The sequence below is a fragment of the Simochromis diagramma genome, unplaced genomic scaffold (genome assembly GCF_900408965.1).
Source record: "Simochromis diagramma unplaced genomic scaffold, fSimDia1.1 OVJJ01000685.1, whole genome shotgun sequence".
Lineage (NCBI taxonomy): Eukaryota > Metazoa > Chordata > Actinopteri > Cichliformes > Cichlidae > Simochromis > Simochromis diagramma.
In genome coordinates, this window is record NW_024387477.1 from 15,024,320 (window position 1) to 15,040,133 (window position 15,814).

The 15,814-nt window shown below is 40.2% G+C and overlaps 1 protein-coding gene across 3 annotated transcripts in view; it reads left to right on the forward strand.

Moving 5' to 3' along the window:
* p2ry4 (pyrimidinergic receptor P2Y4) overlaps window positions 1–15,814 on the forward strand; it is a 27,174-nt gene continuing 11,360 nt past the window's right edge. For all 3 annotated transcript variants that reach the window (XM_040015232.1, XM_040015233.1, XM_040015234.1), the window contains exons 1-3: window positions 1–5,949; window positions 7,359–10,670; window positions 12,819–12,995. In XM_040015232.1, coding sequence (XP_039871166.1) covers window positions 7,410–8,501 — 1,092 coding nt within the window. In that variant the 5' untranslated portion in view covers window positions 1–5,949; window positions 7,359–7,409 and the 3' untranslated portion in view covers window positions 8,502–10,670; window positions 12,819–12,995. The remainder of the gene's footprint in view (window positions 5,950–7,358; window positions 10,671–12,818; window positions 12,996–15,814) is intronic.

The window sequence follows — 15,814 nt, forward strand, 5'->3', positions numbered from 1 at the left end:
AGAGAAACGGGCAACATTAATGGTACAAAATATCATAATTCACTCAGTTACAACTGGAAGAACTGTTAGAAGTAAAAGTAAGACAGGCTGCCAGCTGGACATTACTACAGCCCTGTCAACTTTTCATTTATCACATCAGTACTGTAACAATAGATTGTGTGTGTCAACACAGCAAAGAGAACACAGGAAGCATGCGTTGCACAATCTGCTTGATTCTTCCATCCATGTTGCCAGAGCGTGATGTTATCCGTGGAAGTCCTTGGTAGGCATTTCTCATTACTGACGCGTATACAAATATTGCTTTGTGGTATTAAGGTCTCATTGATTTTATTGTCAGTGAATTCTAAATGACTATAATATTATAGTCTTTCAATTGCCAGTGTTCATAAAAGATTATTGTTTTATTTTCCACTTCCATCCCTTCTGCTGTCTGTTTCCATTACACTGCTATTAATGAGCCTGGGCCTGAGCTTTTAAAAGCATCTCTATTAAACCCACGAAGCATAAAATCTATCTGTATCTACTGGAAGTTCATCTGGAAAGCTGATACAAAAAGGCCTGCCATATGTCATTTTGTTTACTGTCCTATACTGTTATTATCCTGCCACTTAATCTGTAATATGCCCACTGTGCATGGTTCATGCAGTTTTTATAAAGTGGATAAAGCAACTCTTGACTATCACCAGGCAATTGCATGTCATTTCATGCCGTCAGACAGTTGCTTCCATTGCCGTCCATTGCACAGATCATGGTGTATTATCTTACTTGAATGCTGTCTGATATAGCCTACTTAATGGCCTAGTACTGAAGCGCACAGGGGTTATTGCAGTCAAAATCATCTACTACAAGTATAGAATATGTAAAATCAGATATACAACCAAATTTCCTTTACAATGACCTTATATTAATGTGTGCAGTGGAAGATTTATTCTTTAGTGATGCCATGATAATGGACTTTGATAAAGTCTAAGCCAAACAGATGATTCCGTCTTATATCCTGAGGGACATTGTACAAATTGTACGAATGCCTTTTTTTTTCTTTTGGTTTTTTGTTTGTTAAGCTACTTAACACTCACCTGTGAAATATTCAAGAAAAGGCACTTAACTCAAGGAAGTAACCAGTGTTGCGCCTAAACAGAATATTTTAGCAAAGAAACAATTTGAAATTGTTACTAGCAGCCTGCCTCAAAAACACATAATTTGTTCTGATTTCAGATAACACAGTTTCATTACCAAGGTGATTCACAAAAAGCTGTTAGCTGAAAACTTTGCATTTCGCAACATAGTGTACAGTGTGTACTTGAGAAAACTGACAGATGGACCATATCCGAAAGTCATATCCTTAGGAAACAGAAAAAAAAACAAGAAAAGGCCTGACAGAGGACCTAAGATATGCATCTGGACCTTCTTGTGGATCTGTCCGATGTTTTCCAAAACCTAAACAGAAATGGTCTCAGTGGAAGGATGTCTGTCAGGAAGCCATTCCTAAGAAAGGGAAACAGCGAGAAAAGGCTGGCATATGCCAAATTATACAAGAACTGGACCAAAAATATGTGGCAGCAGATTTTGCAGAATGAAAATTTTTCTTTCAAATCATTGTCAGTATAGGGGTCAGGAGAGAGGAACAACACATATGACCAGATTTGTTATCTTGACAGAGAACGGAACAACGTCCTTCAAGAAGCCTGGAGAACTATTCCTGAAGACTACTTAAGAGAAATAACAAGAAAGCTTGTCTAAGAGTTCAAGCTGTGTTGAAGAATAAAGGTGGTCATACCAAATATCGCCTTTCAAGCTTGTTAGAATTCTACAAACTCAGATGTTGTCTTACACATCGTATTGCCATGAAAGGTTGCACATGTTTCACTATGGTAAATAGCTGCAGCTATTTTCAATTTTCCCAGCAAATGATCAAGAAATGATCTTTAGCACAGCACTTCACATCAGATACGTCCGTACAGACTGAAATTATGCCCAAAACGTATGAGAGTTGCTTTTGCCAGCTCACCTATAATGACACATTATGAGGTAAAATGATACATTACAGCAGAAAGAGGTGAGACAACTGTGAAGCTGACTCAGAAGCAACAAATAATCCCCGGCGTGTGAATGTTTTTCAGGTTTTAACAGTTGCATTCATTTGAGGTAGTTACTTATTCCAGTACGGCCAAACACGTGTACTAACAGCAGGCATGTGTCAGTCACCACTAAGTCAGTGACCTACTAATTGTAGTGATGTCATCACCAGAGGAGTGCTGGTAAGTTCAAAGTATGAAACAGCTGGCTTTAGCTGTAAAACAAGTTTTTTTTTAAAGTCACATGCTTTGCTGTATATGGATTTAAGATGACATACAAAAAACTGCCACTTAGCAGACAGCAGCATAACAGAGTAAAGAAAGAAAAAGAAACCCACGTTACATTTATAAGATATCTAAACTACTCTCATGACTATGCAGTAAAAATGAGGCTGCCACCAATTAACGTAGTTTAGCACAAAGGTGTGTGCGTGTTTGTTGTCTGCCAGCCTCACGAAGTGTTAACAAGACTTCAGCCAAGAAATAACCTAACATAAACCACTAGTGTTATAATGTCAGAGAGTTCTTCGCTTTAGTACTACGTGGAATAAACAAACAAAGCTTCGTTACTGATCTTTAAATCTTCTGGGTTTTGTTATCTTTGAATACAGGAAGTCTAGTTGCTTTGTCCTGTCTGGTCTTTATGCTGAATTTTTTTTTTTTTTTTTTTGCAGTACACGTATGAAAATATGATCGCTTTTCTCATCTGGTTGTTAGTAAGAAAATGACTGTGTTTTTCAAGAATTTTCTTGCAGTCTGATGCGTTAACATCTCATGTGTCCATCGACACTTAACTGACCGATAAGGAGCTTGCTCTGTTAGTGGCCCACTCACATTCCAGACATTTAAATCACCCAAACGCTTCTGTACACAGAAACTCTGCACTGCTACCAACAAGATGACCTTCCCGCATGGAGACACATTCACCAGGAAGCTGACCCGCGCACACACGCACAATCAAACATGGTTACTGTGTCTTTGACATATTAACCTTTGGGTGAAGAACAACAGTTTCCTTTTGAGAGGGTTCTGCTTTCATGTAAATTAATTCTCATTTCCCCTAAAAGATCTTTAACTGGCTTAAACAAAATTCAGTTTGATGCTCTTTTGTCAAAGTATAACTGACTCCTCTTTAAAATCAGACAACTGTACTATGCAAGGAGATCGTCTCTCTGCATATCACCTGAGTCAAGGAGCATGCTCTGTCTGGACTATCTGGGAACAGATCATAAAATGGCGATTAATATAATAGCAAAACACCTTTGCTATTATCTCTGTTATTGCAATACAGTATCTTATCTTGTGATATTCAGTGTGTGGATCATCCAAACTTTGGTTTAGGAACTTTGCCTCATTTCATCTTACTTTATTGCCTGTCTCCAACAGCATTATTGGACAACTTACCTGCTTTTATTTCTTTATGATCCAGCTATCATTACACGCCCTAACAATCTTGTTTGGCCCAGAATGCAGCGGAGAGGAATAACTTAATCCCTAACAACTCAAGGAAGATACACCGCTATAAAGTCGTGACTCCTCTGACAGATGGGCTGTTCAAATATTATCTCCTATAACATTTCAGTATTGACTGCTATAAAGTTTTGACATGGGAATGAGTCTCATCTCAGACATACAATGCCAGCAGTGGAAGAATTACTGAGCTGTTTTACTAAAGATCAAGTGGCAGTATGACAGTGGAGAAATACTCCGTTACAAAGTTAACTCCTACAAGAGTCTGTTTTCAAAATTAGAAGTAAAATGTACAAAAAAAAATAAAATGTAAAGAACTACAGTGTTAAAGGGCAAGGCTATTCTGTGTTGTGGAAGGTATATAAGCATTAGCCTAGTACTTTTGCGAGATCCCATGTTGCTTTTGCGAGAAAATGTTTTTAATTTAAGTCTGCTCGCTTCCTGGTCAGTACTGAGACCGATGGAAGACACACCTGTGGGAGAGATTCATGGATTTTTATTTTGCGCTTGGCCTAAACTAAGAAAACATGAAATCCTTGCTGGGCAGCAGATACAGTTTTTTTTTAATAAAAGTCAAAGACATCTGAAGAGAGTTCCTAGTGAAAGGGGACAAAGTAATCCCAAGGCCTACTCTGACCTGGCTGAATTCATTAACAACTAGCAGCAGTACCTGCGCAGGCATTATTTGGCATGCAGACTGGAGCAGTCAGGGATCAAACCACCAACCTTCTGATTAGTAAACAACCTGCACTACTGCCTGAGCTATAGTACCCACATGTGCACATACTTGTGGAAACACGTGGAGTTGTGGAACAATTCAAACAAGCTTGAAAGTTGACCACCTTTATTCTTTAACACAGCCTGAATGCTTTTAGGCAAACTTTCTTTTCTTTCTTTCTTTTTCTTTAAGTAGGCTTCAGGAATAGTTCTCCAGGCTTCTTGGTGGACTTTCAAAGGTCTCCTTTGCATGTTGGCTGCCTTTTGTTCTGCTCTCTGTCAAGATGATCCCACACTGCTTCAGTAATGTCAAAGTTCAGGTTCTGTTGAGGGAAGTTGATTACTTATAATTCTCCATTGTGTATTTATATATCCAGCTTTTACATCAATGGCAGTATATTTTGGATAATTTTCATACTGACAAACGAAGCTATTGCCAATCAGAAACTTTCCAGATGACATTAAAAGGTGGATCAAACTCTGATTATACTTTTCTGTGTTCATATTTCCATGAATTTTGACAAGACTTCCAACACCCCTGGCCAAAATGCAGCCCTAAACCACGAAAGCGGACCCACAGTGTTTTACAAATGACTGTAGACACTCACTGCCATGCTTCTCTCCTGATCTTTAATTTGAACTGACAATAATTTGAACCAAAAATGTTCATTTTCGTCATTCATCATTTAGATCTGTTGTCACTGAATTTCACTCCAGTTCTTGTGTAGTTTGGCATATTTCAGCTTTTCTCTCTGTTTCCCTTCCTTAAGAGCGGCTTCTTGACAGACGTCATTCAATTGAGACCATTTCTGATTAAACTTCAGTGACTAAAGGGCCAGACAAATCTCTCAGGTCTTGCAAAATAGTGCAAAAATACTATGCATCGAACTGTATCTTTTTGGTAGATTCGAATAAAACAAGGGGGAACAAATAGAACAGTTGACTGTTGACTGCTAGTAACAAAGCAGATAAAGATAAGATTAAAAACTGGTTCCTTGTTAAGCTGTGTCATGTTTAGACACAAAGCACATTTCCTGAGTAAGGAGCTTAACAAACAAAACGACATTCTTCTGAAAACCGTCAAGTACAAGCACTGAAAATGAGTGAAAAAGCAGCCAATGTCCAAAGAAAAACGTGAAAAGACTGGACAAATTTTGCACAAGACTAAAACTCCGCCTCATAAATAAATAAATAAAGGGTTGGTTCAAAACTTTTGCACAGCACTGCATTTCTTCGTAAGTCTGAGCGACGGGAAACTAACTTTTGATCACTGTATCCATACATGCATGGGCATGTTTGTCCCGAATTAAACTCTAGTAGCAGTTCCACGTGTTTCTTTAATTCGATAGCTGCAAAAACAGGAATCTCGAGTGGCAGCTTGCCCACTCAGCACTTCCCACTTCAACCACACTCTGCTATCTATCATTCCGCGCGAACTGTGTTGGAGTTAAAATGTCGAGGAGTGTATTCGTCGCTGCGCATTAATGACCGCTTAACGCGCGTGGGTTGGATCACAGAGGCAGTGGACAGTGTGACGGAATGAGAGAAGCAGAGTTTTTTTCATACATCTGGATCACGGCTGAGAGTGAAACTTACAATTAAGCGAACTAACTCTCCGTAGCTCCACGGTGCAACAACGGGATCGCGATCCGCAACAACAACACGGCTGTGAGGATCCTGTTGGGCGGTGAGTAGCAGTGAAGTTACCATGTCGTGCTTCTAGAGAAAGGTGCGGAGCCGGATATGCGGAGCTTTAGTGAAATCACATCTAAGATTCTTATTCAGGTTAAGGAGATTTAAATGATCAACCAACAGCAATGGAAAGAAACCGATGGAAGTTCTGTTTAGATACACTTTATTAAACCCTCCTTACATCTAACTTTGCACTTCTTTCCCGATAGATTTCCCAGTGAAATACGGTCTACACCGTTTATATAGTTACCACGTTTATCACCTTTAACCTTAAGGTGATACATAAATCGATAATAAAAATATAGTTTTATAATATAATGTTTATTGTTTCCAAACACAAGCCTTTAAGTAGTTAACTAGTTGAATTTTACTTTCTGAAGGGATATTGCTGTGCATAGTGACCATTTAAGCTCCCCCCCACAGTGTTTTTAGACTATGATTTTTAAGTTAAATGAAGGACTGAAATGCTTCTGACATGATTCCAGTAGAAAAAAAATGTGACTCCTCCACTACCACAACTGTTATTTTCATTGCTGATTAATCTCAGATTATTTTCTATCTTATAATGCATCTTTGGTGGTTCTACAATGTCTCTGTCACCCACCTGCACAAGTTTGTGCAAGTGGAGCTGCCATGCAAGGTGCTGGCCTGGCAACAGAACAGAGTTGGGGTTCTGTTTCTTGCCTCAGAAAGACAAAATTAGACTGGAGATTGAACCACCAAACCTACAATTAGTGGACAAACTGCTGTACCACCTAAGCTCCAGCCCCATCAGTAGCTTATTCTAAAAACAAAATTTTATAGAGGGCAAATTCTTTACATTTAAACTGAAGACGGTGACATATTTATATGTGCTGCTGTGATATTTTTAAATCTTAAAAAAAGTGTTTCCTACCATGATTTTGTCAATCTACTTCCAGTATCGGTATGATGGAAAGTTAGCTAAAGATACGGAAAAGTTTGGAAACGTTAGTTGTGATCCCAGAGATATATGTACTCTTTAACATTGAACTTTGTTGATTTTGATTTTATTGTGGTTTTCTACTTCTAATCACTACTCAGTGATGTTTTGCAGTGAATCTTGTACCTAAACAAGATTTACTACATCAGAAGCTTTGATGATTTGAGTTAAACGTTTAAAAAAAACATCATTTGTTACCATAGAAATTTTTGGAATCCATCATAGATAAAATAAACTGTATATATAAGATAAACCCATACAGAGCCAATAAAAAAGTCTTCCTGTTTAAAACAACGGTGCCATAAATTACCTCACTCTGTCATTTCAGTTGCTAAAACAGCTTGGTCCCTTGAGGGATAAATATGCAGCTACCAACCGAAAAAAAGGGTGAACTTTATATTTTAAAAATCGTCATATCTCAGTGTTTCTTTTTTTCCTCGCAGGTTTTGTCATCTGATAGCTTTAACAGCTGATCGCACAGGTCATTCATAGTTATGGAGAGGGTCACCAGCATTTCAGGAGGACACAACCGGTCTGTGCTGATCTCGATCTTCAACTCGAGCTGTCAGTTTGATGAAGAGTTCAAATACATTCTGCTGCCCGTGTCCTACAGTCTGGTGTGTGTGTTCGGCTTTGTGCTTAATGCTGCAGCTTTATGGGTGTTTGTGAAGATGCGTCCTTGGAACGCCAGTACAGTGTTCATGTTCCACCTCGCCCTGTCAGACTTCCTCTATGTACTCTCCCTGCCCACCCTCATATACTACTATGCCAACCGGAGTCACTGGCCATTCGGTGTGGTTGCCTGCAAACTTGCACGCTTCCTCTTCTATGCCAACCTTTACTGCAGCATTCTCTTCCTCACCTGCATCAGCGTGCATCGCTATCTCGGCATCTGCCACCCTATCAAGATGATGAGCCTGGTGAAGCGTCGCCATGCACACCTGGTCTGCGGCATAGTGTGGAGTGTGGTGACCGTGTGCTTGGTGCCCAATATCATGTTTGTCACCACCTCCAGGAGGGGCAATGACACCCTGTGCCATGACACAACAAGCCAGGAGGCCTTCGAGGAGTATGTGGACTACAGCTCTGTTGTGATGGTGCTGCTGTTTGGCATCCCGTTCGTCGTCATTATGGTGTGTTACTGCCTGATGGCTCGGGCCCTGTGCCAGCCCAGACAGGGAATATCTTCAAGCCAGCAGAGCGCTGCTTCACGTCAGAAATCCATCAAGCTCATCATCGTGGTGCTTGTGGTGTTTGCTGTCAGCTTCGTCCCATTTCACATCACACGGACCCTCTACTATACGGCCCGTGTGCTGGATCTTAACTGTAAATTCCTCAACATAGTAAACTTTACTTACAAGATCACCAGGCCGCTGGCCAGCATCAACAGTTGCATTGATCCCATATTGTATTTCCTGGCTGGGGATCACTACCGCTCCAAAATGATGAATGTTCTGATGAAAAAAAGACAGACAGTGAGCAGCCAAATATCTGAGCAGGCACCAGCACGGCGGAATAATAACGACAGTATTGGCCTGGCTTATAAAAACTCAGCTCTTAAAGCCAGTGAGGATGTTGAGACGTAGTGCCAATTGCGAGCTACTGGTAAATATTTCTGCACCTGGCTGAACTGTCATTTCCGATCTGAGGCTTGAAGAGAAAAAGAACCAGTGTACTGTGACTCTAACTCAGCTGGATAAGCTTTGTGTCTTTCAAGATTTCTGCAGAACAAAACAAAGAAATGTTTGGGGTTCCTCTCATTTTCTTCAGAATGCTATTTGTTATATAAAAATCATGTATTTTTTAATGAGTCTGTATATAACCCAGAGGCGTTATTATTCATTGCTAAACATGTAAATAAACAGTGGTTACACTCCTGTATACAGTTATTTATGAGAAAATTGTGCCTAGGCAGAAGAAAGGGAGACACTTGAGTTAAAGCCTTTAATACAGGTGCCTTAAAGTAAAACGATGAGACGATTGAGTCAGTCTGTCATCTTTGGTGTAGATAATAAGGTTTGATTGAACACTCGCTGATGAAAATATAACAGAAACGTCTGACTGTTGTCTTAAAACATAAGACAGTTGTGATGTAATCCTTCCTGTTTTATCAACAGTATTTGTGTGTTACCCAGAAACTGCAGCTGCAAATATAGCGCAGCCCCAGATCCCAGCTGCTTTTGTCCTTCAACTTTCACAGCTGTCTTTTTCTTTACCATGGAGGAAAGCGGAGAGACGACTCCAGACTGTTTCTGCATTCAAAACCACCCACACCTCTGCAGCGGGAGAAGGGATTTTCCTTTTTCCCCTTTTACCTTCGGGATTGACAAATGGAATTCAAGGATAAGTTGGCTGCTTTAACTCTGAAAGGTTTGCAAGAGCTGAAATCAGCATAGGAAAGTTTTACTTAATCACACAGAGCCCTCCACCCTTGTTTTTTTTTTTTTAAAATTGCTGATGTATGAAGGTATGCAAGTGGAGAAGTGTTTAGAGTGCACCATCCCAAATGATGCTCTCACAATCTAAAATACCAGGACTACTTTTAAGTCTTGTGGCTACACAATGACATGTTACCACAAAAGACAGAAGTGTCATATCAGTTGTCACAGCCTGATTATGTGGTGAACAACTGGTCAGGGAAAGATTTTACATCTAATCAACATCACCTCGTGTTTAGCAAAATTGAAAGTAACACCTTACGAGACCTAAATAAGGTGTCAACGCAGGCAGCGTTTGGGAAGTGAAAGCAGAATATGTGACTCAAATGTTAACAAAACCTGTTTTTCACTGTAATCTACCATCACGTGTCCAGATATGAGGGATAAACAAAAACATATAGCTGGTGAAGCAGTTTTGTGCACACCAGATGCCTATATCAGATTCCTGTATTTAAGAGTAAACCCTTATCAGCCTATTTGGGAAGTCTTTATACTGAATTTCCCTAAAGTTGCACCCCCCCCCCAAACAAACAAACAAACAAAAAAACCAACATGTGTGCCTACAAACTGTCTTGGTGAGAAAGATACCCTGTCATATTAGCTGAATGTGAAAGATGTAACATTTAATATCATGTTTTTGGAGGTTATAAGAAGAGTATTCAGGGGATTTTTAAACGCATGGGATTTCCATATTTATCCACACCAAAAGTTATAACTGACCCACAGGTACCTTTTAATTACTATAACCTGTACACATTCTACATCACAAAGATCTCCATCTTCTTTATGATACTGATCCAGCACTCGGCGTGTAATAAACATTTAATTCTCATCTTCCTAAAGGTTCAAACGCTTTTGTAGGACGACGTGTCAACTTTGTGCACATTTCAATAGTTGGCCTTGCACTGAACGGCAGATTTCGTTCATTTGGTCGCTTGAAGTAAGCTTACTGGCGCCTCCTCGTGGTCTGATTTAGTCAGGAGGCAGTACTTAAAAGTTCAGGATATAGTGTTGTGTTTGCAGTGAATACACTCGATTTTTTTAAAAATGCATTAGAAAATTCTAAAAATTATAAAATGACGTTTAAGTGTAGAAAGAAATATTTTTGTGCCACGATCATGACGACGCTGTCTTTAAGATAAAAAGAGAAGGAAGCCAGAAGAAACGCGGGAGGATGGACAGGACATCCAAACGGTACCATTTCTGAAAAACACCATGTGTGATTGTTAAGCATTTCACACATCTGCGTAAAATTAAACCCGACCCTCAAGGACCAACCCGAAAGGTAGCATGAGCACCCTGCCATCCACTCCAGAGGTAAAAAAAAAAAAAAAACAACAGCAACAACAACACATTCAATTTACATGAATACGTGCAGTAAATATGTTGCAGTTAAGCAAGTCATGAACTTCATGACTTCCGGGTGGGCTCTGTGTGCAGTTTTCCACTTCTGAAAGAGGTGCCAGTGCAGACTAAGGTTTCTGAATCAAAAGTAAATCTACTAAGAACATACAAAATCTGGGATATCGTAATATTAGCCTACACAAAAAGATTTTTGAAAATTAATATTAATTAATAAATTAATATTTTAAGTAATTAAAAAAAATCAGTATCTATCTATCTATCTATCTATCTATCTATCTATCTATCAATCAGACGTATGTGTTTTTATTTATTTTTTTAATTACTGCTTTATGTGCATTTTTTCCTAAATGAGGGATGTTTAATTGAACAAGCTCAAAACTGATATTGATTGATTCATTTCTACGCTCCCGCTAACAGGATATGTTGCCACCTTGACCTACCAGAGAAACCTAGGTAGAGCAATTGATCATGTGCGCATGCTCCGATTAGACGTCGCTTTAAAAATCTGAAGAAACTAACCCTTCCTTGGAAAAGCTGTCCTCGCAGCTCTCATTTTAAAATAATATCAGGCTTTTTAAATGTTGCTAACAGCGGCAACTCGGACTAACTCACTTGTCAGGTGCTTTGGTTCGGCCTCTCGAAGTTTAAAAGACAAAAACAAATGACGAATATAAATTAAAGGTAAGTTTACTGTTTTGGAGAAATGTTCAGACGTCATACGTTATCAAGGCCCCACCCCACTCCTGCAAACCAGACTCGCGAGTGTTTCCGCCCATTTTGGAAATTATTTCTCTGGAAAACACACGTGGAGCGATAAATGAGCAGGTCTGTCATTGAAAAAGCAGATAAGCAAACGAAAACAGAAGTGACGCTTTCATGAAGCTAGACCGCTGATATTTGATTAGAAACTTAAGCAACTGCCACATCCGTTTTAGCAAAGCACCAAGATCAAAGCGTACAAAGAATTAATTTACAAATAACGACAAAGTAAAACTGAGTATTTTACTAACATCTGTGTTTTCAAATTGCTTAAAAAAATCAGACTAAATGAGACTTTGAACATTAAAAACTTGACGTCTTCGTTTTCATATTAAAAATATGCAAAATATCTGTGCGTTTAGTCCCTTAGATAAAACGGTCTCCAACTTAAAGTGGGTGATCTGAATAAATTTGGGATATTCTCCATTCCAGCTGTTTAATTGATGTCATTATTTGTTGGCTTTCTTTCGATCTGTGTGCTCGTCTCTGTTCTCCAAGTTTGCTTGAATGAGTTTCAGGCCTTTCTTCCCCCTTGATCGACCATCATGCAGACACCTCCAGTGAATAAAACACTCAATGTCCCCTGGCAGTGAAGATGTCTGTGCTCAAGGACATTGTGGATAGCGAGTGCATTCACTGATCGGATTCAAGACATTTAGAGAAGAGAAACACAGAGCTTTTTCTTTCTTTCTTTTTTTTTAAATTCTTGTAGAAATGTAGAAAAATATCCTGCAGCCGAGCACCTAGTTAGGTGAATCTTTTAGCAGTCATTATTAATAAGTTTGTCCTATAGTATTAACCATAAAATACTCGAGAGGAGCTTTCCATCACCTCAAAGCTACTGCAGCATCAAGCTGATCAACACAAAGGGATCTGGGGTTTTGCATTGCATGGTTGATTCATTCTAACATTTAAATTAGCTACAAAAATAAAAGTAGTGCAACTGCTTTTAATGGACCTGATACCTCTTTCTAAAGGTTAAAACCTCACTTTAAGAGTTGTTTAGGATCTGAGAGGACTGATAGTTTTCCTAGGTGGAAATCTAATGGTTATCTCACAGCTTTGCAATCCAGTATCTAACCGCCTAACAAAGTAAAAGTGGAAAAAATATAGTCAGAAATCATTCCAGTTTAAAAGAAATACAACACAAAAGCAAGTATAGAAAATCTTTTAATTAAGAGGATGTATTCGCTTTAGCAAGATTAAAAAAAGTACATTGTGCATTGATTGAGTGAGATATACCCACGCCTCCGCCTAAAGTGATGCATTTGTTGAGGTTTGAACATTTTTTTTCTGTGTTTTTTTTCTTTTTTTTTCCCCTCTTGTTTGGCAAATTATAAGGCAGAGACGAGGGATTTCAAGGACGCGTGGACTTCAATTTAATCGGAGAGGCTGCGAGTGGAGTGGAAGAGTGACACACAGAGGAGAGAAGTTCATTATTCTGCTGAAAAGGAAACCAATGGCTTTCATGGTCGCCATGGTAACCGGCCTTTCTTTTGCCGCCAGACCTACGATAAGGTACTTCACAGCATTAAGCACAATTATTGCAAGGTAAAAGGGGAAATATTGCTTTCCAATGCTAATAGATGTTAGATATTGATTGGCATGGAGATTCATACAGAAGAGCGCCCCAGCTGTTTCACCTGCGTGACTCTGTGCAACTTTTGATGAAACGCAGGATGGGCCTTTGTGACTGTGTGGGCTTCAACTCCTCTTGCATCTTCACTTGAGCTGAACACGAGGAGAAAACACTTTAGTTGTGGAAAGTAAAGAGAAGGAAGAAGCTGTAAAATGTTGAGATCCTACAAGAAAAATTGCAAAAGCCGTATAAAATAAAACATTGTTTTCTTTTTGTAGGCAAAATTCTGAATGGCTCATAACGTAAACACAAAACACCCTCTGTTTCTCATCATTTGCATGTCATTCTGTTGTCAGGAGACCCTGCTCCATTTCTTACACAATAACCGACTGGCCTTGGTAGCAGTGAGGTCAGCACCAAGCATCCGTCCAGGCCATGGGGGGTAGATTTTCAGAAGCAACCCGCTTAGTTGGTGAGAGGGTGGAGGATTAGCAGAGAGGAAAACACGGGGAGCTGGCGTGTGTGTATGTTCGTGTGTGTGCAGGGAGGAATAGGGTAGCGGGGGGCAAATTGTTTTAACCCCTATTACAGCAACTGCATGGCGCTTCTCTTATCTAGGCCGCTGCAGCCACTCATTAATATTCTGTACATATGGCAGTGCTTTCTGTATCATTGTCTATTAATGGGAGGGATAATCGCTCATTCAATTATCAGGCAGTCAGCAAAAGACCAACCCTGCCTGCACACCCCTGGTTCACACAGTGGCACAGCCCAAAACAGAGGTGTGCCAGTGAGAAGGTGAGAGCGATAGCAGGGATTACAACATATTAGCTACTTTAATAAATCAGCCGGCAGGAATAATGCGAAGCAAATAGGGATCCGCTGGCGAACAAGGAGGATGCCTGAACTTTGGAGCAACAAAGCAGGAGAGGGTTGTATCTTAACCCTTTTTCCTGTTCAACTTTAAAGCCACACGTGGCTCTCTCACTCATCGGTGTCACGGCCATGATCCATGTGATAGTTTCTGAGCGCATTTCATGCTTTTAGACAGAGAAAAACGACTCTCTTGTGGCAGTAACCTGTGGATGGAAAATCCTTTGATAGCTGGGTGATAGAGTCTGGCAGCTCTGCTGAATAAAGCCTGACCTTGATGTCTGCAGGCCAAAGATTTGTGAAGTGATCAAATTTACCGTTCGTCCCTGTTGATCTGTGCTTTGTGGCCCCAGGACCTTGCTCTGACTGTCTCCGTGCTGCCGAGGCCACGGCCCGGATATGAGGGGGTTGCTGATAATAGTATGACCCCTGTCTGTCTTGACCCGAGGAGACCTTGTTGAGTCAACAAAAGCACAGGGAGACAGAGAGAGAGGTGTGGATGGAGAGTTGGAATTAGGTTGTTTAGTTCTCCAGAGTTTCTTCTGGAGCTGGGCCAGGAGATTGGGAGTGCAGAACTGCTCCAGGCGGGGGTGTTTTGTAGGGGGGGGGGGGGCGAGAGTGTGAAAAAGATAGGAGGTGAAATGTTAACAAAATCTTATAAAATCCGTAGTTTGATAAATTTTCGCATTTTGAATGAACCGAAGGCGGCTGAGGCTGTGGAGGGCCTTTGTTGGAGGTCCCATTTTCTCTGGCAGAGCGGCACGCTCACAGGGTCAGCGAAGTTATGAAAGTAATTAAAGCTTGGTGATTCACTGCCTGCTGCAGAGAAAAGAAAGCAAGCTGTCATTCTGATTTAGAAAAATAAATTACAATTTTAATAATGGGGGAGGATGGGGGTGCGAGAACGTCTAGAGCCTTGGTGGGTTGGAGGGGGAGGCGGTGGGGGTGGCATGCTGGGTGGGAGGAGGGGTCGAGGGGGTTGCTGGCTGCCTACTTATCAATAGTTGCAATTTTTTGAAACCGCATCGGTAGTACATTGCGAGAGCACAAGTGCCCTTAAAAAAAGAAAACCCTGGAACATTAACATACTGATTTCATGCGCATGGCAAAGGGCCTGAGCCAATATCAGAGAGGACTCAGCAGTCCTATTGTCTGCTGGGACTCTGGTCCCCTCTGATATGAAAATTCAATTATTTTATAACTAGATCTGGCGCTGCGTTTTGACAGTCGACGGTAGCGCCTTGCCAGCTGCATCAGTGTGGGGGACCAGAGGCTCCTGATAGCGAGAGGGAGGCCTTTCAGACACTGACATGTTTTGGGGGGACAAGATTGCCTAAATGTGTTGCATTTAAGGACTGAAAGTTAATCTAATGCACCCCCATTATCTCACTCAGGTAATTCCAATACCATCCTCAATCTATGTTTACGCTCCTGCACGCACCCACATACTCGCACATCCATTCATTCTTCAGCACTTTGAATCTGATTCCCGGGCTTTCTGCATCCAAACAGGTAATGTATTTATTTATTTCTCGGCAGTGCTGGAAACTATATGAAATAGAAGTTGTTTTCTATGAGACATCAGCAATTTCTTGGTAATAATTCTGCAGGACGCCCAGAAATTTTTTGACATGGTACTTATTGTTAAGAAGCTTAAACAAATTGTGTATACAACACATAGTTGTACAGTGTGCAAAATTAAATGCTCTGCATTGTAAAATTTAAAGACATAAAGAAAAATTACCAAATGCCTCTGCGGAGGATTTTATATAAGCTTTTTCTTATACCTAATATAGAATTTTCTCCATGTTCATTTACACAATTATACGCACTTAAACTTTTGAGGTGGTATATAAGCTGTGGCCTATTTTCTGAGTTTACGGGA